This window comes from Calonectris borealis, chromosome 1 (genome assembly GCF_964195595.1).
Source record: "Calonectris borealis chromosome 1, bCalBor7.hap1.2, whole genome shotgun sequence".
NCBI lineage: Eukaryota > Metazoa > Chordata > Aves > Procellariiformes > Procellariidae > Calonectris > Calonectris borealis.
Window position 1 is genome coordinate 34850330 of NC_134312.1, and position 27471 is coordinate 34877800.

Sequence of the window (27471 nt, forward strand, 5' to 3'; positions counted from 1 at the left end):
CCACACGACATTGTTAGCATATAGCAGTTCCTGTCATTCTAAAATGCAGGCCTGTTGGCAGTGAAGCCTCAATACTGCAGAAGTGAAGCTCAATTCTACAGAAAGTGACATTTTTAAATGGCCGTCAGTGGATGATCACATGGGAAGCAGCAGATCAGAAGCAGCAATGACAGCATACCTCTCTACAAAATCGAATTTCAGACAGTGCAAACTCTTTCACCAATTATAAGACAGACCCTGCATGCTCCACAGCAAACTGGACTTAAACTCTGCCGCAAGGCCCCCCGGGTGCCTGCAGCACTTAACGAACTGAATGAGGAGTGCAAGTTCTGGGGCAGCCTAGGGTGCATAAAAAACCCTAAAGCTGTAAGAAGAGTGACCGTAAGTGGCACATAGCAGCACAGGAGTTCTTGTTTTGATACTGTATTCATTTATTTCATGCAATCCACAATTTGACAAAAGTCTTTGTAGGGAAGCCAAGGGTTATATTCACTGCAAAGGGAACAGAATGTACTCTTGATACCTACGAAAGCTTATGAGGGACAGCTCAGGAATTAAAGATTGATGATAAGTAAATATACTTGAATGTAATACTCACTTCAAAACCAAATTAATTTCTTGAGAAGTCCATTAATTTGTTTCATACTTTGCATAGACTTCAGAAAGCATAAAGAATTTGGTGTTTAAATTAGTTCTTTCTACAGCCTCATTTTCATACACAAATAGTAGAAACTTGCTAAGAAGGATTAATTTCTATGGATTTTGCAATGTATTTATCACATCACACAAACTCTTGATTCTAACTCTCTGACTAATGTTGTTATTTCCCATGCTTTTACTGCACTAAAATATGTTTAATGTATTCTTAAACAAGTTATATAAAAATAAGATAGGAAAAAGACAAGTATGTAACAGCACAAAATCCTCTATCACTTATTACTATGTTAGCAGAATCAAAAACATGCAATAATCTGCCTGAACATGAAAAAAAACTAGTTGTGGTTTTCAGATGTCCACTGATCAAATTATCACTTAAGATAATGAAAACCGATGGTATCAATTGTATAGAAGGTACCATACATTTAAAAGAGAACATGGTAAAGAAGTTCCAAAGGAGTTTTAGGTGACTGGCACTATTTGAGGTATGTACTGTAACAGTCTCCCTAATAATTTTGTTAGAAAGTGACTTCATAGTGGTTAACCAGCAGTTATTCAGCCACATGTGTTAGTCTCCAACTAACTACATCTTCAAAGAAAGTCAGATACTAAAAATTTGTAATGACATATAACATCTGTGATGATTTTCTTCAAATGGAACATGGGAATCCTGACAGAATTAAAAGGCAAGTTATTTTTGTGGCACTTTCAAAGTCTACTTGTGAAACACAAGCCTCTTTTCAGCATTCTTTACTACTTGTAAAATTTTAACAGACAAGCTTCAAAAGCTTTGGACTTTGACCAAATACAAGGCATTTCAGCTCACTGAATCTTTATTTAAAAGATATTTTAATCATGCATAATGCCAGAACTGCATAATGCCAGCCTAAATCATAATGGTATTTCTAAATTCACTAATGCATTTTCAGGTCAAATTAGTAAAAAGACTATATAATGGTAAGAGAATCCAAAAAAACTGCAGCAGCTACAGGGAAGATTCAGGCAGTACAGTTCCGTGACCATAATTGATACTTGTATGCCTCCTTACACAACTCTGGAAGCAACTGTCAACTACTACTCTGATGCAAAACTGTACACTTTAGGTGTGACCAAGAAGGTGGGGTGGGGTGTGTAAAAATTAATTAAAAAAAAAAAAAAAAGAAAAAACCCCCCAAAATCCACCCCAAAAATCTTATGTGACCATCTTTCAGACACAATTTAGTAAGAATCACAAGATCCAGTTTGCTTTTTTTGTGTATGCGTCTATTTTCAGTATTTTCTTCATTTTTCTCCTGTTTTCCACCTTTGCAGAAAATCCCAGTCCCCCCCCGTTTCCTCCATCTTCTGCCTTTTCCTTCATCTCTTTCTTCTCTCTAAGAGAAGGCCTTGCTCCCGTCTCCTTTATATATATTTGCCATGCATCTCTAACAGAATTCAGGTTAGGTTTCTCCTTGCTTTTGTCCTTACCTTTTTTTGTGAATGTCTTTTCCTCAATTGCTATATAAAAACTGAATAGGGAAGGAACACTCAACAGAATGTGACCAAAATCCTCAAGGGACATCTTCACATCCAACATCCCCTAGTTTCACTAGGAAATTCGAAGACTCTGTGTCCTTAGTTCCTGCATGCTTCTTATCAGTAGGAAGTTTTTAAGTCAAACTTGAAGATGACTTAAAACTTTAGTGTCAACATACGACAATGTTTTAAGATTCAATCTTGATGACTGTCTTCCACTTTGTCCACAGTATAAGTAATATGTTACATTAAACATCTGAACTTTAGTTCAGGTGTGGCAAGAACATATGGAAACATACAAAAATAACTTAAGAATTTATTTGCTGTGTCTTGTTAGCTCGATAGTTTCACATTTCAAAAGTCACACCTTTAAGAGAGGAAGTGGAATGCTTATATTAAAGGTATCAAAGTTCTAATCAAGACAACAAGTGAGAAAATTCTAAATATAAATTTTGAAACAAAAACATCTGAAAAAAAAATTTTCCTTTTCTTTTGCTGTCAAGACTCAAACTCAAAATCTCCTGCCTCTCCCAAAAGATAGATTAAGGGATTTAGTTCCATGTTCTGCCTTAGGAGTTGACAATGCTATCAGTATTTGTAGATCAGTTGCTAATATTATCAACAGCAATTACTCACATGTTCTAAATAGTCTAATGTTGAAAAATAATTTGGAGCTTATTTAAATATTCTTCATCCTTCTGATGAGGGAAAAAACTGGTTTTTCTTTTTTTTTTTTTTTAATGCTTCTGGTGCATATTAACAAAGTCGTCTGACTGTGTAAGTAGAAAGGTGAAGGGAAGTCAAGAGATACAAACTAGCATGTATACTAATTACTACTAGAAGCAGAAATGGTTAAGGATCAGTCAAATTGCACTGCCAAATTGCACTGCCAAACATCAGAGGCGTCAGGAAGCAACCTATCCATTTTACACTGGGGAATGCGGAGGTGAAATAAGTACCTTAAACAGGAATGAAGAATATGAATGAATAAAGCATCTTTTTCATGATCCTTCTACTACTTAACGCCAGCAATTCACTTACTTCCGCACAATTTTTGTAAGCCAAGAGACCCAGATCTCTCCTATCTCTTTGCCTACTAGTCAAGTGAAAGTAGTATAATTGCCAATTCAAAGAAGGTATTATCTCTAGCCTTAAAAAAGAGCACTCCTTTGTTTTCACTTCTTTGAACTTGTGCAGCCTGTTGGAAGGAAAAACTACATTCTTGCTGAGCATGGAGAGACAAGCTGTTAAAGCAACTGCAGGAAGGCAATTCTTTCCATGTCTTTGTCTTCTGCTAAATTCCTGCCAGATCCTGGAGCTCAAGCACTTTTGCCCCGTAGAGCTTGTAGGCATACTGAAAGAGATCCATACACGGCACTGTTTCCTCACTACTCCTCTTCTCTGTCAGGAAATAGTTTATTCTTCACACTGCACAATATACCACTGAAATATGTCAAGCCATTCATAATGTATCAAAATGAGATTTATCCTTGAACAATAGGAAAAGAAGTTGTAACATGAAAGAAAGCGTTGAATTTAGAAATGGAATTAAGTACTTATTATTTTAATCTTCAAATGAAGAACAGTTATGCCAGTTTTGGGATGGCTGGTTCATCTTCTATATTCTCATTTCAGAAATAATCCAGCTGGTTTTGAAATAGTACTAAACTGCATCAAAACAGGTTGGTTTTTTTGTTAACTGTAACTATATACTCTGCTTTGATTTCCAAGTATCATATTTTAACAATACTCCACATGAGCTATAAATAAAACTTACAAAAAAAAAGTTTACCAAAGTTTTCCAAAGGCCTGATATTTGTTGGAAGAATTGTCCCTGCTACTGTAGTAGAAGTGAGAAGAAAGGCCTCAGCTTCAGCTCCGTAAGACATTAAAGGAATTCTGGAAAAGTAAAAGCATTAATGTTAGTTGTTTTAGCTGTTTGTAGCAGGTTTTGGAAACAGTGCACAAAACCAAAACATTAGGCAACCATGACACTTCCAACCTCATCACAGTTGGAGAGAAAGGCAAAGTTGACAGAGAACAAAACTTTCCTTCTCTTATTTAATTTGCCTAATCTAGCAAAACAGTTTGAACAACGTCCGTTATGTTCAAGCAATATACATTTGGCTTTCTTCAAAGCCAAACATAGAACTGTAACAAACAGTCTACTCCAAATTAGTAGGCTATACTGCTGGAAATAAAATTCTGAACACTGATTTAGTACTTCAGCAGAAGAATAGCCTTTTCTGCAGAAAAATGAGAAATAGTCTACACAAATATTTAGTAAAGGCTTGCTTCTTTTTTTTTTTTTTTTTTTTAAAAAACCAAGATAAATATATACTTATTCAGGTTCCCTCAGCAAACCTTGGGCGAAAACAGAGTTTAGCTATAGATCTACAATTTTTAAGTTATCACTTAGTTAGAATGAAACTTTCCACAAGGAAAAGTACATGTAAAAAAATTTAAATTCATTATTTAAATCCTAGGTACAACTTTTGATTACAATTAAAAATCTCTTTACTTGCTCTTTTGTTTTTAGCCTTTATTTTATGCCAAGGAGACTAAAGAGATATGTAGTGAAATTAAGATCATATACAGAATCAATTTCTTACTGTGTTACTTTAAAATCAGTTACTTTTATGCTTCTGCTTTATATTCATGAAAACATCCTTAGGCATGTTTTAACACGCATCTGCTCTCTGACCAAAAAAAATTATTTTACGTTCTCTGTTTCATTCAATAGAGCTCCTCTTAACTCTTTCGAGATGCATTTGTTTATAAACAACTACAGAAAGAAGTGTTAGAACCAATCCATGAAAGGAAGGGAGGGAAATCAGAATCAGACTGATGTTAAAGCAAAAGTAGTCTGATTTCTAATGATAGAAATAATTTAAAAAGCACATTGAACACTAGCTTCCACATCGAAAATATATTTAAACTTGCATTTCTGTGAAAAAGTGACATATTAAGATGCACAAGTCAGTGGAGTTACTATGCTTGTCATGAGTATTAAAAAAGCATTAAGATATACAGAAGAGAATCTATTGACATAAAAATAGCATGCGGCAAATACACAAAAATTTAACAAGTTACATGCAAACACTATTTAGTTTTATGATCAAATGATGTTCTATCAAAAGAGCAATTTGAATTAATCAAATTCCAAACTTGGAGTATGATATTAAGAACCTTTGCACTATGAATATAAAACACACACCTTTCAACTCTAGCAAGCACAGATGAACAGGACAATTCCAATTCTTGTCTCTTCTGTCTGATCGCTGCGTTGACTTCTGTGAATTCTGTACTAAAATACAAGTTTCATACAAAAAGTTACAAAAAGTAACCTTGTACTATGACAATTTTGTATTTCAATAATTGCTTCTATCAATGACTTTTTTCAAAATTTAACTGTACTAGAATTTTCAACAGTCATGATGAAACTATGCACGATTAGTGTGTAGAGGGAAAAAAGCAGTCATAGTAAACATAACTGAACTCCTAAATAAATGAGGCAGACACAATCGGAAACGGGAGATGAAATGTGTCTTCTGGGGAGTTGAAAGATGGAGAAACTTTGCATCCTTGACAAACTAATACTGTTGCATGCACGGCAAAAAGTTTTCTTCATTTACAGACTGCTGAAAACATACAGACACAATCATTTTTTTGATTAGGCCATATTATCCAAATAACGTTCTTCTAGACTGTTCTTTTTCTTCCATCTTCTCAACAAAAAAAATATTTTTTACACCCATTCTTAAGTACTAGGCTCATTAAGCAAAATCGCTTCATGTATGTTTAAAGTATTCCTCTTGAAGTTAAGGAACAACAACAAAAATTGTTTCTGATAGCAAAACAGTTAACAGTAAATACCCTGTTTTCTAACTGCTGTTGTAATAACAGGACTAACCCCTTCCTATCCAGGGCTTCAATTCAGCAAAGAGTTTAAATATGAGGAGTAGAAATAAAACTTATTAACTCCTATTAAATCAATGAGATTAAAAGCACACACGTAAGTGTTTTAATGCTGAACACATGATGGAAATTGAGGTGTGCCCTTAACAATACTAATGTTAAAATGTTTGTGTTTAGCTGCTCTTTATCCATGAATATAAAACCAGCCAATCTTCAAAATCTTTCAAGACAGTATATACAGATAGAAGCAGAAGGAACTATAGCATCTACAATACAGTAACCCATCAGTTTATATTAAGCACTGGTATATACCAACCAGTCATTTCTGCAGCTAAAAAAGGATTCTTCATTGCTACCACTGGCAAGAAGCGTGCTGAAGAAGTTAGTTCTGAAGCACTCATTCCAGCAGGTCTGTCTTCTGGGCTACAAAAAAAGTGTATGAATTAAAGACATCCAAAATAAAATAATTAACATTTAATACATGAAGATGCACTGAAATTAAATGTCAGCAAGACTTTAGCTCACAAAAAGCAGGCACCATAGTACCTCCGTAGTTATATGCTGAGATTTGCAATTACAGCAAATAACTTTTCTCTATTCAGTCTCTAAATTTTCAACACCTGCTCTTTGCAGATAAACTTGGTATTTTATATAGGCTTTCCACGGCAAAATCTTTAATGCTCCATACAGAAATTATGAATAAATGAGCCTGATCTTTACTATTTCACAATTCCCATTTCTGCTACCTAATGAACCACAGTAAGTACAGTGCTAGCACCTTCAGACAGACCCTTCACAGCAGTTCACTGAATGTTTGGTTTCAAACTAACAAGAAAACCTAATGTAAGTAGCTGGGATTCTCCTTTGCCTTCAGGTAGGATTACAAAATCAAAGATTGACTGGTGCGTCTCTTTACTGGGCCCTCACACAATGGCACAATATTCAGAATCCTCTTCATATTTCAACAAATACCACCTTTTATTTCAATTGCCAAAAACACTGAGCCACCCAATGTATGCTAGCATATTGCCTTTTGCGTTGTGTACAGTAAACTCTGTTGCTATTGCTGTGTTCTGGGCTGGCTGCAGGGGAAAAAAAGCCGAACAATAACCCTCCAAACACTCCTCCCAGACTACCAGACTGACACACTTACCTACACTGACCCATTTTTGCCATTTATGTCTTTTCACCTAAAGGGCTAATGCCACATCAAATCTGATTAAAACGTTCCTGTTTGTTCCCCATGACTGGTATTTTAAAATGGGAACTTACAGGGTCTTCCCATCATTTTCTTTGTAACGGGATGTACATAAATGTATGTCTCAAGTATGCAGTCATTATCCACATGTTCCATCAAACTTTGGCACAGAGAGCTGGTTTTGATGGGAACTATTTCATCAGTGTGCAAACTGTAAGTTTGGCTTTAAGTTTTATTTTAAAAATACTACCATTTTGAACATTAACATTTCTCCCTCCATCTAAACAAGCTATTCAGATGTTCCACAAATATCCTTACGAAGTGGTTGTTAGCAAAACAGTGCTTTCTTTTAAATTATTTTAAATTTTGAACGTTTATTGGATAATTGAGCCTGTACCCCCTCCTGAAGGTTTTTAATGGCTCTACTTTTGTTTACGCACCTTTTTTGCAACAGTTACCATTTGAGACATTAATGTTATTAAATAGTGCACAATAAACTAGTGAAACTAGATATGAAAGCATTCACCAACCATGAAGTCAAATTAGGGGTTGATCTACCATTAAGCCCTATCCTTCCAGTTCAAAACCTCTTCAATTCAATGAAAGGTACCTTTAACTTTACATGGTACAGAACAAAAATTTCTAAATACCTGACTTTGAAGGGGAAGGCTGGAGCTAAAGATATCCCTGAGAACTATGATGTATAAGCACCAAATAAAAGTGACAACTCAGGCCACCAGCTACTGGAAACACACATGATGCAGTATGTGCCCATATACCACATGAAGCAAGGCAGCAGGCAAAACAGGGACTTGAAGACAGTTTTTCCTCCAAATTTTTAAACTTCTGGTAAGACAGAATGATGGAGAACGATGACATTTATGCTTCAGAATGAAATTTATGGCCTAAAACTATTTCATGCAAATACCTTTACAGGTACAACTGTGAGTAAGAAAGCACTGATCACAGACTTGCGTCCCAGAGACACGAAGTATTTTTGAAAGGAGGGAAGGCAGAAATCAAACAACAGAGCCTTTATAGCTCCTTATAAATTCTGCATATTATAAACCTGTGTTATAGGTTAAAATTCATGAACTAAACAAGAAACCCGGAAGCACAAACATTCTTGTGTAATCTCCCATTAAAAAAATAACTTGATGCAAACTATACCATCTATGGCTTATTCAAATAACAAATTAATGGGTTGATTACAACTATGTATTTTCATGAAAATAATGAAACGCTTCATATCCTTCATATAATGGTACTTGGCCAACAGCTGGTAGCTGATACCACCTTCTTTTGGTGAAGAAAGATGAAAACAGAATAGTTACAGTATCTTATAATGTAACATCCTAATCTAAATGAAAATATTTACCACCACAAAACTAAGTTAAATCTGAGAGAGAAGCTCATATAACCTAGCACTATATTTGAATTACTTCCTTTAAGTCAAAAAGAGACAAAATAACAAAGTTTGCATCATACTAAAATTAACAAATAGAAGTTGACCTTAAAAATAAGCAGAAAGGTAGTTTTAAAAATGTTTTCATTTCATGAAAAAAAAGTTCACAAATGTTTCATTATGAGAACCAACCTTGTTTATCTTCACAGACAAAGCTTTCTTGTTCCGTTTGTCATACAAAATATTACCTGTGTGGAGTAAGAAACAAAACTTTGATATTAACTTTAGCATATTAGTTTTTAATTATTTGTCAAAATCATTAATGCAATGACAGGTTAATGAAAAAAGTATCTCAAGTGTATTTACAATGTTTACATACAAACTAAGTAAAATTAAAATGCACGCACATTCACAATAGCTTTTTATATATCAAGCAGTTTTCACCACTTCAGATATTTACTTAGTTTCCTAAGTTATGAACACACTTACAGAACAATATCTACTAAACACGCCTCTCAAAATGGCAGCCCCAAAGTACAGCTAAGTGCTTCTTGTGTCTGAACTCTCACCAAAAAAATTCCCGTGAATAAAAGTTAGTCATTAGCTGTGTACCAATTGTCTGATGCAGAAAATTACTTTAGGCTGAAACCAAATCCATTTCACTGAAATTGAAGAGGCAGTCTTTCCGGTAGAATAAAAACAGTAGTTTCACATATCGCAATTTTGTTCTCTTAAGTTCCACGCTTCCACTCCTTGGTATTTGGTTTTCATGTGCAAATGTAAGTAATTAAAAAAAAAAAATTAAATTGGCTGATCAAGAAAAGAAATTCTAGAGTTCCTCAATAAAAATCAGCAATCCTAGCAAATGGAAGACAAATACCAACTTACTGTATTTTTTCTTTACAACTTTGCTTAATTTTGCTGTTAATGGCCCTCTGTCTGGACATACAGCTCTTCTGCAAGATTAACAAAAGATATTACAAAAGTTATTTCTGGGCATATTTAAGCTAACAGTATATGCATCCAAACAAATTCAGCTCATATTTTAAGGAATTTTTATTTCGTGCACATAAACTAAGTTCTGACTGCTATTAAAACCTGAACTTGCATTATGTATATCATCTTCCATACGTTAAAAGCCACAGGGCTTCACAAAGCTTACAGATGGAAAAAAAAGAAAATCCGTTTACACAACAAAAATTAATATCCCGTATTAAATCTGAATGTTGATTTTCTTGATTTCATGGCAACATGTGAAAGATGTTATAACCTGCTTGCATAAATACTTTGAAGAATATCAAAGTCAATGGTGATTCAAAACGGGGAGGTGCAAAGGCAACCTTATTTATTTTCTAAGAGCCAAAAAAGGTAGTTTACTTCCAGTTGTCTTTTCTGTAGTGAAGTCTGCTTCAATTTCAATCTCAAGAACTCTGTATATATCATACATTCCATTAAATACTGACTTTATATTATCACTATTTTGTGAAATAAGTCTGTGTAAACCTAAGCTTCCCGTTATACAATGCAGCAAATGTGACAAGATAAAGCTTCTCAAAACAGGAATGGTATTTCCACAGTTCCCTCTCAAACTCACTAGAATAAAATCAGTTCTTGACTACAACATTTTATAGTAAGAGAGGAACACCACCAATGTTTATGTTAATATGCAAGAAAGGGCGTGTCTGTTTAGATAATCAAAGATGATGATTTATATTGTTAAAATATGATCTAGCCATAAAATCTTAATTCAAATTAATAAGAAATCTGTCAGAATAGCTTGAAAAATGCAACTTTCACAGAACTCGATGCAAGAAATACGTTGCTCCTTACTTCTTGCTTGCTATTGTAAGTATTCAAGTGGGAATTACATCAGTGATAAAAGTAAAGCTAAACTACCACTGATGGAAAATAGTTTATTTTAAAATAAACTTAATTTTTAAAAAATTTTCAGGGTGTACATTTTAAAACAGTTAAACTTATATTTTTAATATTCCAGTCAGAATGCTTGAAATTAAGTGGGCAACCAACCTCACAAAGCTTCTCATCTTCGCATGGCTATATTTTCTTTTATTGCAGGTACAGTTTTCCTCTTCTTCCTTCCTCCTTAGTTGTTTTTTAACCTGAACCTGTATTGAAAAATAAAGGCAATCCAGTCTAGAATCTCAATACACATGGGCTTTAAATACATTCAAAGACTCTTAAGGTCTACAGAAAAAATAAGCTCAAACAGAAGGACTCGAAACCATTTCAAATCATTACTTCTTTAATCTCACAGTTTGCAGATCTGAAACTTTTTGTCATTTGTTTTTCATGAAATGGAAAAAAACTCCACCTTGATATGTATATTGGCTATGCCAGAGATGCATACTAATTCCACAAGACCTACTAATTCCAGAAAATCCCTGAACATTCAGACTGCCATGGCAAGTATCTCAAAGCTATGCGCTATCTTCCATTGAGAATTTGGGAGCTAAGTTTTTTAAACGAAGTTGGTTGATCTGAATACACAAGGTTCAGCTTAGGAAAATGCTGAACTATCACTCCATTTCAAATGCTTCCTCATAATTAAAAAGCACCCAATTTTCCTCTAGAGTAAAATAACTTATGGATTTTATATAACATTGTTTTTTTTCCACATCTTCAAAATTCTAAGAAAGCAATACAAATTTTTATTACATACTATGAAGTTACTTCAATGGTTACATTGCAATTGTTTGCATTAGATATTCTGTATTTCTTCATTCTAGAATCTTGGCTTTATATGCAACTCCTTAAGCTATTAGCATTCTGGTTACGAATATCACAAAGGGAAAGCTGCCAATGTCCCGATAGTGCCCCTGCTAATATTGACCACTGTGTCAGCATTTCTCGGTACACATTCCATCTATCCCTACTGCTCCAGTGGCTCTTTTTTCAGAGCAGGACCCTTGTTCTCTGCCCACCTGTTTACACTGCAGTTCTACGAACAAAGAACCTTTCACTGCAGTTCTACGAACAAAGAACCTTTCAAAGTATATTTTGATGCAGCCTTTACACTCTTCCAAATGAAAACTTCAGTTTATCTTGTTTCAGCTGCTTCCTTGATTCTTTAGAAACAAGGAAGATAAAATACGCTAGCATGGTTTTCTATGAGAAGGAAGTATCTGCGGCTGTCAGTCTAGTTCCTTTGCAGTTGACTACCTGGGCCTCTAGAAGCACAAGAAATGGGTTTTTCTAAACATAGCAAAATGCAAAACCAACAGCTTAGGAATTACGTATAACCATAATTTCACCACAGAATTTCAAAACTGTTCACAGAATTATCACCATCTTTCTACATACATTTTCAAGATCATCTATCAGAGTCAAGTTTTATTTTCCTACTTGATAAACTACTCTCCACAGCAGTATTATTCAGAAGAGTTGAAAGCTGAAAAAATTCAGAAATTTAGGTAGAACAAGGCTTAACATTAAGTGATTCCTCTTGCCTTCATGTGTTTTTGTCTGTGAATTAGAGGCTGTGAACATACAAGATTCACCTCAGCCTAAAAAAAAAAAAAAATCGCAAGACTGCATGCTAATTGATATAGCACTTGTTTACAAAACCTAGTTAAAAAACACTCTGAGACCAATTACTATACTTCTATTCTTGGATATATCAGGAACGCTCAAAGATACTATAAAGTAGCAATAGCAGCTTTGTGATTATTATTACTTTAAACACTTGCTGTGAAAAAAAATCAAGAATAATTCCTAGCTTCAAATATGTAATAGAAACATTAAAGCAATAATTATTTTGTTAGGAAAGCTTATTTAACACAGACATATGAATAAAAGGCTGCAGCATAACTTGGGTGTTCCTACAACTGAAGTTATTTAAGAAAATTAGTCTGGAACTTACCTTTATCTGCTTTTCTAATGCATCAAGCCTGCATACTGCTTGAAATGGTCTGCGATCAATAGGACATGAAGCCTGTGTCTGAAAAATTATTTTCCTTATTACAAAACTTGTAATAAGTTAGGAGAAGTCTCAGTTTTCTATACTTTTATTCGCTATTATAGTAGCTTACAGAAATACACAAAATTACATCTTGTTTACAATAAGAATGTATTTGCACACATTATCCATATACTCAGTATTTTGTTTCATGTAAGTAGATTGCTCCTTAGGGGAAAATCTAAAGGAAACAAGAATGTCGCTCAGAAGTTGTGTTCAAAAAAGGAAAAGCATTTTACATCAAGTTAGCTACATTTTTTAATCTCTGTTAGGTAACCCTGATTTTATAGCAATACACATATGTCCTTTTTATTTCTTATTGTTCTAATGTTTTATTTCTTAATGTTCTTTTCAATAGAAAGTGTGTTGGGTCATGTCCCCCCCAAAACATAAAACTGGGAAGACCAACATCAAACAGGGTAACACCTTCCCTCATCTTGTGTATCTATTTGACATCCCTTTTTCTGCAGTCAGCAGAGAGAACAGATTCCCACATTTAAGACAACTAAAGTTGTACAAATCACTTTGCAGGAGAATGGAACTGAAGAAGTTTATTTTACCCTACAGTTTGATGGAAAGACAGATTTAATTGTTTTTTCCCCAATCACCTAAATGCCCTCTTATTGAGGCTGCATTACATCAGACAACATGCACACACGGAGAAAGAACAAAATGTTATTAACCACGGAATAGGGAAGCTTCAACTGAAGTTCCACCCAACTGGATCATGTAGTGAATCAACTTTTAGAGAAATCCATATTAGATATTAATTTTTGCTGCTAGAGAACTGTTTATTCATTTTAATTCCACATATGTGTTTGTGGGGGGTTTGGTGGGTTTTCTTTGGTTGGTTGGTTGGTTTTTTTATCTTCGTTCTTTCCCCCACCCCACCCCCCTTCATTCCATTGGCCTTCCCAAGCTCAGTTCAGAAGTCTTCTAAAACAAAGAGAAAAAAACCCACACCCAGCCTCCAGCCCTAATTCGTCCACTGAACAAGAACCTTGTATATGAATTGTGTGCCCTTAAGAGGCATGCAATTTCTTCCCTTAAGGGAACTATCAGGGTATTACACTTTTTATTTATGCAAGCAAGATGCAGTATTAGAATTGCATAAGCAGCTATGAGAAACTTGCATATGAACTCTGCCCTGAAATTCAGTGGTGAACTTCATTCTTGTCTTTTCATTGGAGCTTTTCATTTTCCAGTTCATTCTGCTCTTTCCTCAATTTCAAAGAGTGCTCAGCTTCTTTTTCACCTACACAGCGCCCAAACCTCAAGCATTCTGGCAGCTTCTGATTTCAATTGAAGTAGACAGAACAAAGTTAGACTGATTAAAAAAAAAACACCAAACAAAACCAAAAAACCCCAGGGGTAGTTTCATGAACAAGCTGTTGAACAAGAACATAAGTTAAAGCCATTACTCCTCCTTTTGATGCTTTGGTATTTTATCCTAACTAAAAACTTCCCCCTGTTGGGGGATACTATTGTTCCCTGCAATGTCATGGCCTTAGTTAACAAAAGCATATTGGGTAATCAAGCCAGTTCCCTAAGGACTCAGATCATGAAGACCATTTTTGTTCGGTAGTCAACGTAAAGCTAAACCACACTAACATAACAGTGTATTGTTCAATTGGGATATTTGATAGTATGCAATGCACTCTAACTGTTGAATCAGCTGCAAACTTCAAGGTAAATACTTTGATTCTTAAGAGATACCAGACTGTCAAAGATAGGTAGGAGGAAGTTAATTTTCTCACTAATTTTCAGTCTCATTTCAGGATTTACCTTAGCTGAAAATTAAGTTTTTCCAAGAATACAATCTGTTTCTACATTAAATTTATACATGAATATTAAATTATGTTCCCAAGTTTAAGTCACAGTAAGTTATGTTTATTCATTGCAACGAAGTATCATAGAATAGTAAGTGTAACTAGCAGCAATCCAAATGACAAGTGTTTTCGCTCCACTAGAAAAATGTTCACAGTTATATGTTTAGTTCTTCTGGACAAGTGTTTAACAATTATATATAGTTATAAATAGTAGAAAGAGAGGAAAACATTCTGGAAGAATCAAAAGCTACCATTAGGTTCAGATATGTTCAGAAACAGCAGATGCTCTTTCCACTCCTACTCATTTGCTTTTCATAGCCCTAGCATTATCTGATAGTTTGCAACAAATCTCAAGAGAAATGCTGGTAAAGACAGGACAGTGCCATGTGCACCCCCACCGCCTCCAGCACAGTACAATTGTTGGGTAGCCCTGAGGAAAGCTAGAGGTTACTTCATCTATATAACACTTCTGCCTAAACGTGCATCAGCTCTCATCTGTCTGCTAACATATAAGAACAAGCCTTTTAAGTGGAAATGGAACAAAAAAGTTTCCCCTGTCCCTTTTCCCAAGAGTAAGACTGAATTTGTGCTGCTACAGAAAGAAGTGAGGGTAAAAAAAAGTTGACCACATTTTTATAAGAAGCAATCATGAGGAGTGGTGGCCTTTTACTCATCTCTCTCATCTTTTTTCAGAAGATGGTTCAGTAACCAAAGAAAGTGCCGAGTCTTCTTTCATTCAAGGCAAGTTAGCAATTCCTCTCTTCTGAGGCTTCTACTAGCATCATAAGTAATACTGAATGTACACTGTCCTTTTGGGGGAAAAATATTTAAAACAATGAAAAAGCCATCGAGATGGAATGAGTCTAAGCAGCAGCTCTCTCTTTTATTGTGCACAAGGGAGGAAGGGTGTGGGATGCATCACAACCTTAGAAGAACCACAGTTTCATACAATATCTTCCTTTAATGTACCGTTTAAAAAATCAGAACATGTAGCATTTAATGTAATCATCAAAATCATTAGAACCTCACAGCTGGTATATGTGAGTTGCTTTTCTTTTCTTCGAAAAACACAGAATAGTAACTCACATTTCAAAATGTCTTCAATTGTTTTACTCTCCACACAAAACTACTCATAGTTTTCGTGTTAAAACTGGTAACTCCGCAGTGATTCATTCTTTCACCTATCTGTGATATCCGGAGAATTCTCTTCATAAAATATGTAAGTGTTCATGAAGTCTGCAACCCCTGAAAAACTATTCATGAGCATGTGTGCATTTGTTCCTAAGTTTTCCAAACACTCATTTCATAGTATTTTATTTGGTTTTGATGACCCTCTAGAAAAATCTTGCTTTAGGTCCATAGGCATAACAATGTTCAATATTCCTGCAAGTGCTACAGCACCACAAAACTGCGGTCTTTAAACTCAAGGAGTAAGTGTCCCTTATTGTAACCGTGTCACTTCAAACAGCATTTGAACAAAGTGAGGTAGACAAAAGGCTGAAGCAGTTACTATATTCCAGCTGGGAATTTTCAGGAAGCTATACAAATACGTGCAAGCTAATTCCAAAACATATTTGGCTGATAAAATAACTTTGGCAGATATCCCCATCTCATCAAGTTCCATGTTATGAAGTTTCATAACAAGTAGTAACAAGATGTATGGAATTAAAGTTGCTGCAGTAAATCCCTTCCCCTATATTTTTTTTTCTTCAAGTGGCCCATAATAAAGTCTTCTTCAACTACTGTATTGAAAAGTTGATCCAAAAAGAAACATGATCCTGCACTCCTTACTGCTTCTTTATTAAAGAACCTGTTAAGCAACACAAATAATACCAGATTCTCATAACTAAATTCAGGCTTAAAGGTGGGGTTTAGATTGTAAAAATAATGTCTGTATATTTCACTCCACCTAGTAATAATAGTACACTAAAAAGCCTGCAATTCTGCCTCCAACTTACAGTCTCCCTTTTCACTGAACAACACATGTAGTGAGAAACACCTCCACATTTTGATGAAAGAAAAGGAGGAAGACATCAGGAAATGAACTATTTTCTAGAAGCATGTAAAAACTCAGGATGACTTTTTTTTCAGTCTACTTAAAAAAAGCAAGTACATTTGAAATTTTTGTATGCTTTAGGAAAGCACTATTTCTGACAAAAGATGTTAGTGGTTTTTTTTTTTTGTTTGTTTGTTTTAAATATCATTCATGGATAGTAAAGATACAGAGTGCATAAGAACAGAGATTCTAATCTCAACAGCTAATCAACAGACTACCTAGTTACAATTCTAAACATCTGTCTTCTCTCGACCTACATCATGTGTTTGGCTAGTCCTTAACTTCCAATCCAAAACTGCCATAAAGTGTTGACAAGTTCTATTGGAATGGTGGCTGTCTTCAGGAAAGGGTGAAATGATTCATTATTTGTAAGAATCTGTGAATTCTATGATAAGAAAGATACTGTATGTGTCATTGTACTTCCTTTGACACTACATTATTGGAATAATTGAAGTCAAACTCAAAAACACTCACATAGACTTCTGCACTGCACTTTAACAACATTAACATTCATAAGTTGCTGCATGTACATTATAAATCACAGAATCACAAAATGGTTAAGGTTGGAGGGGACCTCTGGAGGTCATCTTGTCCAACCGCCCTGCTTAAGCAGGGAAATATGCCAAGAACAACTGTATACCACAAAGACAAACATGTAATTTTAAAAAAGGTATCTAAAGTCTAGATTTTCTGAAAGAATTTGATTAATACAGTTTTCCATGCAGCAGTTCTCAGATGCATTGTCTACGTATGCATTACCTTGGACACACTTAAACAAGACTGTTTTTTTATTGTTGTTTTGGTTTTTCGGTTTAGTGTTCCTTTGAACACACTGCATATTTGGTTCGTGAACGTAATCTTAATCCTGCCCACAGCGCTCTGTACTGCAGATCACTGTGCAGCTTGTTGCCACATATGCTCATTCCTTCCTATATCCTTTAGGACAAAAGAAATCCAGATCAGAAAGAATACATATTAAGAATTCCAGTTACCATACCAGTAACTCTCTTTACCCTCAGAAGAATATACATGTGCAGTATACTCTAAATAATCAATGATCCAAACCTTATACTAGCACAAAGGAAATGACTATTCCAAGAACAGAACATCCGCTAGAAACGTAATGCAAGACAACTCTGTGCCAACTGCATAGTTTTATTAAGGCAACCACTGATACTGCACAGGGCCTACCTGAATATGCCCCAATGCTTTGGAGAATTTACAGCTGAATGTACTCCACTTTCAAATCCTCCAGATGAGGAAAAATGAATGAGGGAGACCAGGTGCAGAGACTGAGATATATAAGCTTAGTAGAGGAGGGTAACTGAAACCAACATCTCTTATACAATCATCAATAATGCAGACAACACACTGAATCTTTTCTTTAGCACTCTTCTCTCATGATGGTTCATAAGAGGAACCAATAAAAGAGCAAGAATAGAAATCTCCAGTATATTTATTAGCACTCTGAAAAACAGAAGGGAAGTTAAAAAGCCTACAGTAAAGCAGAGTAAATATCTCCTCTAATTTAAGATTGTTTTCTTTAAATAAAATACAAAAAAGTGGAGAGTTTTCCTCTAATGCATGCAGGCAAGATACTATTGCTGTTAAAGCAGTTGTCTTAGCCTAGGCGGTTTTGGCTACTTTGTGTATCTGCTTGCCATAGATACCTAGTTAACCTCCCCTCACATTAGCTTTACTTAAATGCTTTCAGAACTGATTATTATAAAACAGAACATATGTGCTTACCATACAAAATACAAGCGTACCAGAAAAACAACGTTAAAAAATTTAGTTTTGACCCAACTAGTTTTAACCTACTAGTGGTATTACAGACAAGAGAAACACATAATGTAATTACTTCCCTTGGTGTAATACAACAGTACCACTGGTGTTTGAAAACTCTAGATAGGGTTTTTTTGTGGTTTTTGTTGTTGGTCCCCTCCCCCTCCTTTTTTTCCTACACACAGAGCAATAGTCAAAGCTCCCTCTTTGTTATGTGGGCAGAATAATGTTATCATGTACATGTTCTTTACACTGAAAGCAACCCTTCACTTACACTGTCCTTCAGCACTCCCGTTGAAGGGTGTGTCCTATAACCACAGCTGCAGATTTAGTGCCTTTTACTTTTTAAGATCTTCCAACATAGCCTCACTGAAACACAAAGTCTCAAGCTTGAAAGGCTCCATCAGTAAACTACACAATGTCAGTTTACAGAAGCAGTTGACAGCTAGCACAGGATGAATGGCATTTATGTTAATCTTTGCATGCCTACTGAAAACAGTCCCCAACAGTCTGCCTGTCCAGTGCTGCCCAGCAATTCTTGGGCGAGCACTGGCTAGCATGGCCAAAGGGACACAAGATGACAGTCTAATAGTATAGGAGAATTTAATAGCGTAGGCAACTGAAATTAGTGCAGAGTGATGCTCTCAGATGCTGCAATTAGCTACAGTAAACATAGCCAAAGAGAGTAGAACAATTTGAGGGACATTTTTAAAAAGTTAATCCAAAGACTAGTTTCTTAGTGGGGATTCTGGTCTCCCCCTCATTTTTCTTTTAGGAGCTGGACACCTTGCCTCAAAGGGAAAGAAAATACAGCAGAGTCAACTGTAATGCTACTTAATTCTGAAACTAAATGCTCAGATTTAGCCAGCAGGATCTAATATATTAGATGTTCTGTGGCAAATTTCCTATCCCTTTTTAGCCCTTCATGGAACAAACCAGAAGATACTCACTTAAAAGCAATTATCATATATGTGCACTTAAAAGCAATATATCTATCTATATTCTCTCTCTCTCTCTCTCTCTTGTTAAAAAGCAAAATCTTCAAAGTGTTATGGCTGCTGCTTGCAGACAGAAAACCTGCTGGTACAGGACACTTAACTGCAGTTGCAATGTTGAAAATCTCTCATAGATAGAAAAGGGAGCAGAATGGTAAACAAACTCTTACCGTCTGCCTAAACTACCCTGGTTTTAATTAGAATCTACACGATTACATACAAAAGCCATAAACTTTCAGAAGAACAATGATTACGTACAATTTGAAAACAACAGTTTAAAGAAGTAGTTGTTCCTGTTATATTTTGAAGTCCAGATGCAACACAGAGAGATAGAGGAAATATCCAACTGGAACACAGACTGCTGGCAAAGCCTTTAAGTGTATGGAACATAACTGTAGAAACGGTAGATACACAAAAGAGCACTTCAAATAATGTGAACATTAAAAAAAAAAAGCCTAATATTTCGCTCAGTAATCTTATTCTCAATTTTGTTATCCTCCAGTGCTTGAACAGGAAAACAGTGTTTTTAAAACCAATTTATTTATACCCAATAAAAATGCTTAATCTTTAAACAGAATCTGGTAGCATATTTTTTAAAGAGCAGATAATTTTTATATCTTCATTATTCAGAGTGACTTAAATTATCCTACATGTCAATTATTTAGTTTTTGTTAGTTATGATCAACCAAGAACAAGAAGAGAAAGCTAAACCTTATGCAACACTTCTCAAAAAAAGAATAAAAACATTTACTTATTAAATATTAATAGTGGACACATGGCATCAGCATGCTTCAAATGGCCACGTGCTTGTAATATGTTTCTATCATTCCAAGCTATAAAACCTCATCTGCTTCTCATAGCTGAAGCCTCTGAACATCTGTCAGCCAGTTTTCAACACTTTTTTTTCCTTTACTTTTAATTAGAACTACTAGATTAGGCAACGGGGTTTCATGAACTCAACAGGTCCAACTGTCAAGTATCCTCAGAAAAGGAAGGCTGGCTGGTTTTACCCATCAGATGTCACTAATGGAAAGAAGCACTAGAAGCCTTACGTAGCTTTGAAAACAACCCCCCACCATTTTTACGGCATCACATCTACTTCACCTGTAAACATGTAAGAGCAGAAGTTGCTTTTATTCTATTTGGATAGTACTTCATGCCAAAAAAAAAAAAAAATCGACATGACAAGAAAAAAATGTCGTATCATTCATTTGCCTCTTTAAAACATGAAAATTTCCCTTCCTCACTGGGCTTGAAAGCATCTGTTAGACAATGTGAACAAACTCAAATCCAGCAGCAAGTCCTCCATCTACTGTACTGCCTCCTGTGCATGTCACTATTTATTGCCTTTCAGCTGCCGTTACAACAAGCAGCTAAGGAAGTCAGGATAAAATTGTGGATGAGAATTTCCTGTTCCCTTATAAATAAAAGCACTGCAATTAATCATCTGCAGAACAGAAAATCTGGCAACAGGAGACTTAGTTTATTATCTGGTTTGTGAATCTAAAGCAAGTTTCATCTAATAACCTTTTTTTAATACTCTGAAGTTCATACAAAATCTTCAGAAAGAAGTAATTTATGTTACTGTCTGCCTTCAGTAATAACACAAAAATTAGGGTTAAAAATACAGTAAGTAAAAAATAATACATAAATAAGTATATTATATATATACACATATATAAGCGATACCAACCTTCTAAAGGATATATTGAAACCAAAATCATCATTTACTTCAAAAGAAAGTTATTGCAAAGAAACCAAGTCTCTACTACAATGAACAACCAATTCAAGTGCATAGAAGCAGGACAAAAAGCAGCATCCCATTTGAGTACTCCCCCCCCCCAATACAGTATAAAGCAATTCTAATTTGGTGTTTTATATTGACAATTGAAAAAGTTACAGGAAAGGTAAAGATACCAAAGACTTAATGCAATGATTACAGGACGTATGTGAGGAAAAAGGGACTAAATAGAACAAGATCATCAAGAATTTGTTCAACAAGTAATTTTTCTTTAAGGTTCAAGAACTATCTACAAAGGTATTGACATAGGTCAAATTATAGCCATAATTAAAATTCTCTTTAGAGTTAGAAAACTAAGGTTTTATCATCAGACTCATTTTGTAGACTAACATGAAAACATACTGGTCCCAGCCCTAAGAGTTGACAGTATGACAAACAGCATAAGGGATAACAAAATAAGATTAAGCTAATGACACTGCAATATTACAACATGTACATAATACTGTCTGATCTTCCAAACAGCCAACACCATTTTTTTACTGATCCCTAATCCCTAGTAACCAGTAGTAAGCCAGGATGTCTAGTGAAAGAAAACACAGAGTACTTTATTTATAAACTGGTCATTGAAACACTTCTGTGCAAAGTCAGAATGCATAACTTATCTTCTTTAAAAAAAAAAAATCTGTAGGTATCAGATGCAATAGATTTTACTGAAAAATAAACACACACCTTGGTTGTCAGTCTTACCTCAGCCCATTTAAGAATACAAGTCATGCAGAAGGTATGACTGCAGTTCTCAGGAAAACCAATCTCTTGTTCTAGAAGGCAGTTCAGACAGATGGGGCATGTGTCACCGTCATATAATAAAGTAGAACAGGAACAGCTTTCTTCACTTTCTTCACCTGGCATTATTAACATTGACACTTAGAATTTTTGACAGTTTTTGAAACAAAGTCTTTCTAGATTTGAATAATAAGGCAATAAGATACAATTTTCTGTAGTTAAAAGCAAATTAATCAAGTTTTCAGGTCTAATGCAGTCAAGACACTGGCCAGAGGAGTAGTTAAAAGAATGTATTTCAGGTGAAAAATACTACGCAACATATTTCATAGACTATTGTACCAATATTTGCCATTAAAACAAAGGAAAGTTAGTTCTAGTGCTATTTAAATAAGGAAAGCATCACACAGTGTTTCCTGTTGGCCATGTAGTCATTTAGACATTACTCTCCTGAGTTCTTTCTCCTCGGATGTTTGCACTCTCTCTCCATGAAATAAATTACATCAACATATTCTCTATTCATTATCTTATATACACATGGTCTACCTTTATTTTAGTTTTCCAGTCATAGAACTATTTTAATCTGAACATCCTCAAATATTTACCTATCATGTACATTGAATAAAAAATGCTCCCAATTTTGTTAAAGTTAGAACTTGTTTTCAGAATATAAAAATGCAAGAACTTTTCTTCAAGGAATTTTACTCTAAATTAATTATTTTTTTGCATAACAATTGCTAGCTCCATTTTTGTTCTGCTACTAGAAGTCAACAAGTAAAAACCAGAAGAGACAGGAAAGGATTTAGGGACCCCACAGGCCAAAGAAAAATATTATGCTCTGATAGTGGTTATGTTTACACAACTTCTTTCAAACTAAGCAGCATACTAATTGAGAGAGTAAATGTAAAATCTGACCTTCACAGCTTGAACCCAAGTAATATACTTGACTATTTTCACACACAGACTTTACCTTCCATGCCTTCATGCTTCTGACCCTCAGTATCTTGAATACATTGCTTTCTGTTCTTCATCTTCTTACAAAATGTAGTCTGGAAAACATAGAAACAATTTACACAGTTCATTGAGATTGCAACTTGAAAATAAAAGTGACCACTACGGATTTAATGAGTGCTCTCCAGTGCTCTCCATTTCATTATACCTTTGTAGAGTAGAAACAAGTGACATTAAGAGTTAGATACAGATCATTTACAATCTGTTGGCAATTTATGAGCGTCATCAATGCTGTCTAGCAACTGATACTTCCAATTCCAACTTGAAAATTGTTTTTGTTCAACAAATGCAAAGTTTTTGCAGTGTTTTAAGACCACCACTGGTGCTTTTATTTTTAAAAGTTAAATGCATTGCTAAGTTTCTATCCAAACGACCCCATGTAACACTGCAGTAACTAACAACTGCAAATTGCCCTTCACAAATGGTTGAAGCAACAAAATTAAACACACAAGTACCAGAAGAGTTAGTTGCTTTCCACACCTAGCATCATTTCCATCAGCGCCAAATGAGAAAAATGAAAGCAGCTTACATTTGCTTGCTTCTTGCTTTTGTCATACAATTAGAACTACTGGCACTCAGAAGAAAATGCAGGGAAAGTTATCAAACAAGGGACAGGTCAGAAGGCACAGGTGCAGTGGAGTGGGGCAGATGAACCTTTTAACTGTTCTCCAAAGGAGCGGTATGAAATAACACAGATAGAGAATATCCTTGTGATCCACATCATATAGGTTGAAAGAATTTGATCTCACATAAGAAACAGCAAGTATACATTTCCTTGGAGGTTCACCTACTACACGCAAAAGGAAACACACTTTAAAAAAAAAAACAAACAACCCACAAAACCAAACACCTATCTACACCAAGGACCGAATCTCCCACGTTTCAAATGCCTGTAACCACAGCAGAGATGGTATAAGCACCTACAGCTCCAACGCAACAGCCCTAAAGGGACCAACAGTTTTCTTTGGAACTATATAAAGGTTTAAAAATTATTATTATTTAAAAGGACAAATTAAAACTTGGCAAAAGATTGAAGAAATCAGAAGTTACCAAGATTTGCTATTTAAGCATTCAAACCTGAAGTAAACTGACCAAATTTTCAAATCCCTTATTCTTTAACGCCTTTGCTAGAAAAACTAGCAGGACAGAATCGAGAACGTCACAATCGCACTCCTCAACTAAACTTCCTCCTATTTCACTTCCAAACTACACTGATTTCCCTTTACCACCTGGATATCCAGGAGGGGGAGAGACAGAATTTGCCTCCCAAAACTTATCTTCTGATCAAGTCTTCATTGCTCGATCTTGGCAGCAGGAAGTGTTTTAATGATAATTTCTTTTTACTGAGAAAAGAAACACTCCCACAGATACCCATCATGTAACACACTTCTCGCTTTCGTAGGCAATCCAAGAAAGGACGACTCTGATCTGTGAGTCTCAAACACAGACAGTTCATTAAAGAAACGGACAAAACTGTGAAACTAACTAGAAATCTGTAATTAGAACGCTAAATGGCTTCGATGTTCCCATTAGAAACTACTTTTTAATCCCCCAAAAGGAACATGTGAATCAAGTCAACTGAGGGTGGGGGAAAGGGAAGGGAGAAGGAAAAAAAACAACGTAGCTATAACGGAATTTTCCCCCTACAGTGCTATCCTATTTTGATACAAAAAATACTTAAAAAGATATCACTAGGATAAATGCCATCAACTGTAGAGCAGTTACTAGCACTAATATTACTACAGACTGTGTTGCAGTGAATGCCGTAAGTTGTATACAAGTTCTGTTAGTAGAACAACCACTGACCAGACCACCACCTATTATCCTTTGCAGGGTAGGCAAGATGAAACCCAACAAAAGCCAAACTGCTACTTTAAACAAGCAAAATCTGCATCAGACCACCAAAAGGTAAGACCACCAAAAACACATCTGAACTTAAAATATGAGATCAATGTCTGTTGTTTCCACTCTGATTTGCAAGAGGACTTTTAAGTGGCTTTGTTCGCAAAAAGTTTAAATTATGTGGTGGTGTGTGGTATACATGCTTTTATATGTAAAACGTAAGAACGTTCCTTCTGTTCTACATCTTAACAAAACCTCAGCAATGCTTTACAGAAGCAGAAAAATCTGTAAGCTGTGATCAAACCTCTCTCAACCCTAGAAGTCCCAGGACACATCACAGCTGAGACCATTTAAAGACAAGATCAAGAAGTCTGCACTCTGCATCCATCCACAGAAAAGGTTTTAAATAGACACAAAGTAGGTACCAAATTGTAACTTAAGCAGTAGCTGTAAAGTTCATACTTATTATAACAGAGGGCTTGAGTTCACTAAGGCAGATTGCAGAAATAGAACCCACAGAAGCTCTTCACATTTGTTTTTTTTCCCAGTAAAAGTAACCTTTTCTCCATTGTACTCTTTCTAGACACAAAGACATCCCAGAAATTCTTGCACAGTTACAATAATTAGAAAAACATGAGATCCTGAAATTTTGACAAAGTATCAGTAAATCCAAGATGAGCAGCAACTGAAAACATTTATGCGGTGTTACATCATTCTTCTCACAAACCTATTATTTAAATGGATACTGAGTGCTGCTAATGCATGTCACAGATCACTTTGCGCAGCACACCTTTTTGCCAGTTTGACACTGCGTTTCGCACAACACAGCAGAGGAATTTAAAATTACTGAAATATAAGTATTTATAAATAAAGTAAAAGACATCATCAAAATTTACATACTATTTAACAAATTAACTTTGGAAAGACTATTTTCTCCACTACATTAAAAAGGGCATCACACGCATTGGAATAGCGGAAGAGTTAACACTGAAGACTGCTCTTAAATTTGTAAAATTAAAAACAGAGTTAGGAAAAGAGAACATAGTGGTTTAGGAAGAGCAGACAGCACAGAAAACAGAACTCGTGTGGCATATTCCTTTAGATTCTTTTAAACTTCAAAAGATTTGGAAGTATTTCTCAGACTTTGTCATTCCAGCTGCACGCCGTACAAGGAATCTGTAGTCTCGGCTGGGGGGAGACAGTGAAAGAAGCAAGATAAATTTTTTTGTCATTCTTCCAGGTACCAAATTTTATGAATTCACATGAAGATCACATTATGTCCACATCCATGGCTAATCATGTCCGATCAGACCAATATGTATTTGAATCATAAAACAGTTTGGGTTGGAAGGGACCTTTAAAGGTCATCTAGTCCAACCTCCCCTGCAATAAGCAGGGACATCTTCAACTAGATCAGGTTGCTCAGAGCCCCGTCCAACCGGACCTTGAACGTTTTAGGGATGGGGCATCTACCACCTCTCTGGGCAACCTGTTGCAGTGTTTCACCACCCTCATCATAAACAATTTCTTCCTTATATGTAGACTATATCTACCCTTTTCTAGTTTAAAACCATTCTTCCCCCTTGTCCTGTCACAACAGGCCCTGCTAAAGAGTTTGCCACCATCTTTCTTATAAGCCCCCTTTAAGTACTGAAAGGCTGCAATAAGGTCTCTCCGAAGCCTTCTCTTCTCCAGGCTGAATAACCACAACTCTCTTAGTCTTTCCTCATAGGAGAGGCGCTCCATCCCCCTGATCATTTTTGTGGCCTCCTCTGGACCCGCTCCAACAGGTCCATGTCTTTCTTGTGCTGAGGGTTCCAGAGCTGGACGCAGCACTCCAGGTGGGGTCTCACCAGGGCAGAGTAGAGGGGCAGAATTATCTTCCTCGACGTGCTGGCCACGCTGCTTTTGATGCAGCCCAGGATACGGTTGGCCAGGGCTGCGAGTGCACATTGTCGGCTCATGTTCAGCTTTGCATCCACCACCCGTTGCTGGCTCATGTCCAGCTTTTCCATCCTAATATCCAAAGAGTACTTCTACCAGATTCCACTGACTCACGACCAACACATTTCAGTTACGATCATTCAGTTGTTGATGCGAAATATTAGAAAATACCCCAAGACCCACACATGCAAGCCACTTGACAAGACAGGAACAAGCACTATACTACGTTAGAGCTGACAAAAACAAAATCAACCCCCCCCCCCCAACTCCACAGATAAAATACTTTCTAAGAATGCCTAAAGACAGCATAGCATTACAGCCAAGAGGGTTCTTTTCCGGTGCTTGTAAGTTTTCAATGGAATTACTTTGTAAGATAAATACCTTATTTAATTTCGTATTTGAGATAAAGGCAAGAATACTCCAGTATATTAAACTGAAAGCAGTGAACAAGGACATTACCACATGTACACACCACCACCACTCCATCCCCCCATTATTTTTACAGGAGTTAAACATTTAAGTTTCTAGGTTATTCTTCAGGGGAAATTCCTGTTCCTGGCATCTGCCTTCCATGAAGACAAAGACATCTGCCAACAAAAGTGCTTAAACAGAGTTAATTGTACAACGTGGGAATAGATGCGTCACTGTCTGTCTGAGGAATGTAGCTTCATGATGTGCTTAAACAACTCCATAAAGCAAACTAAGTGCTATTTACACACTAAACAATTTTCTATATCACAAAAATATAAATGTGATTTACCTTTTATATTAACACAAACTACTTCATACAATTCATAACGTAAAAATACAGGCGTATTT

At 35.6% G+C, this 27471-nt stretch overlaps 1 protein-coding gene across 10 annotated transcripts in view; it reads right to left on the reverse strand.

Moving 5' to 3' along the window:
• The window catches only part of SCAF11 (SR-related CTD associated factor 11), a 51892-nt gene that overhangs the window by 11794 nt on the left and 12627 nt on the right, over positions 1-27471 (reverse strand). For 4 of the 10 annotated variants that reach the window (XM_075148232.1, XM_075148242.1, XM_075148307.1 and 1 more), the window contains exons 2-11: positions 22826-22904; positions 21823-21977; positions 12574-12651; positions 12161-12217; positions 10722-10819; positions 9582-9649; positions 8886-8941; positions 6407-6513; positions 5390-5479; positions 3965-4071 (exon numbers count right to left, since the gene is read on the reverse strand). In XM_075148232.1, the coding sequence (XP_075004333.1) occupies positions 3965-4071; positions 5390-5479; positions 6407-6513; positions 8886-8941; positions 9582-9649; positions 10722-10819; positions 12161-12217; positions 12574-12651; positions 21823-21977; positions 22826-22886 (877 nt within the window). In that variant the 5' untranslated portion in view covers positions 22887-22904. The remainder of the gene's footprint in view (positions 1-3964; positions 4072-5389; positions 5480-6406; positions 6514-8885; positions 8942-9581; positions 9650-10721; positions 10820-12160; positions 12218-12573; positions 12652-21822; positions 21978-22825; positions 22905-27471) is intronic. The other 6 variants (XM_075148262.1, XM_075148270.1, XM_075148280.1 and 3 more) reach the window with 3 other exon arrangements.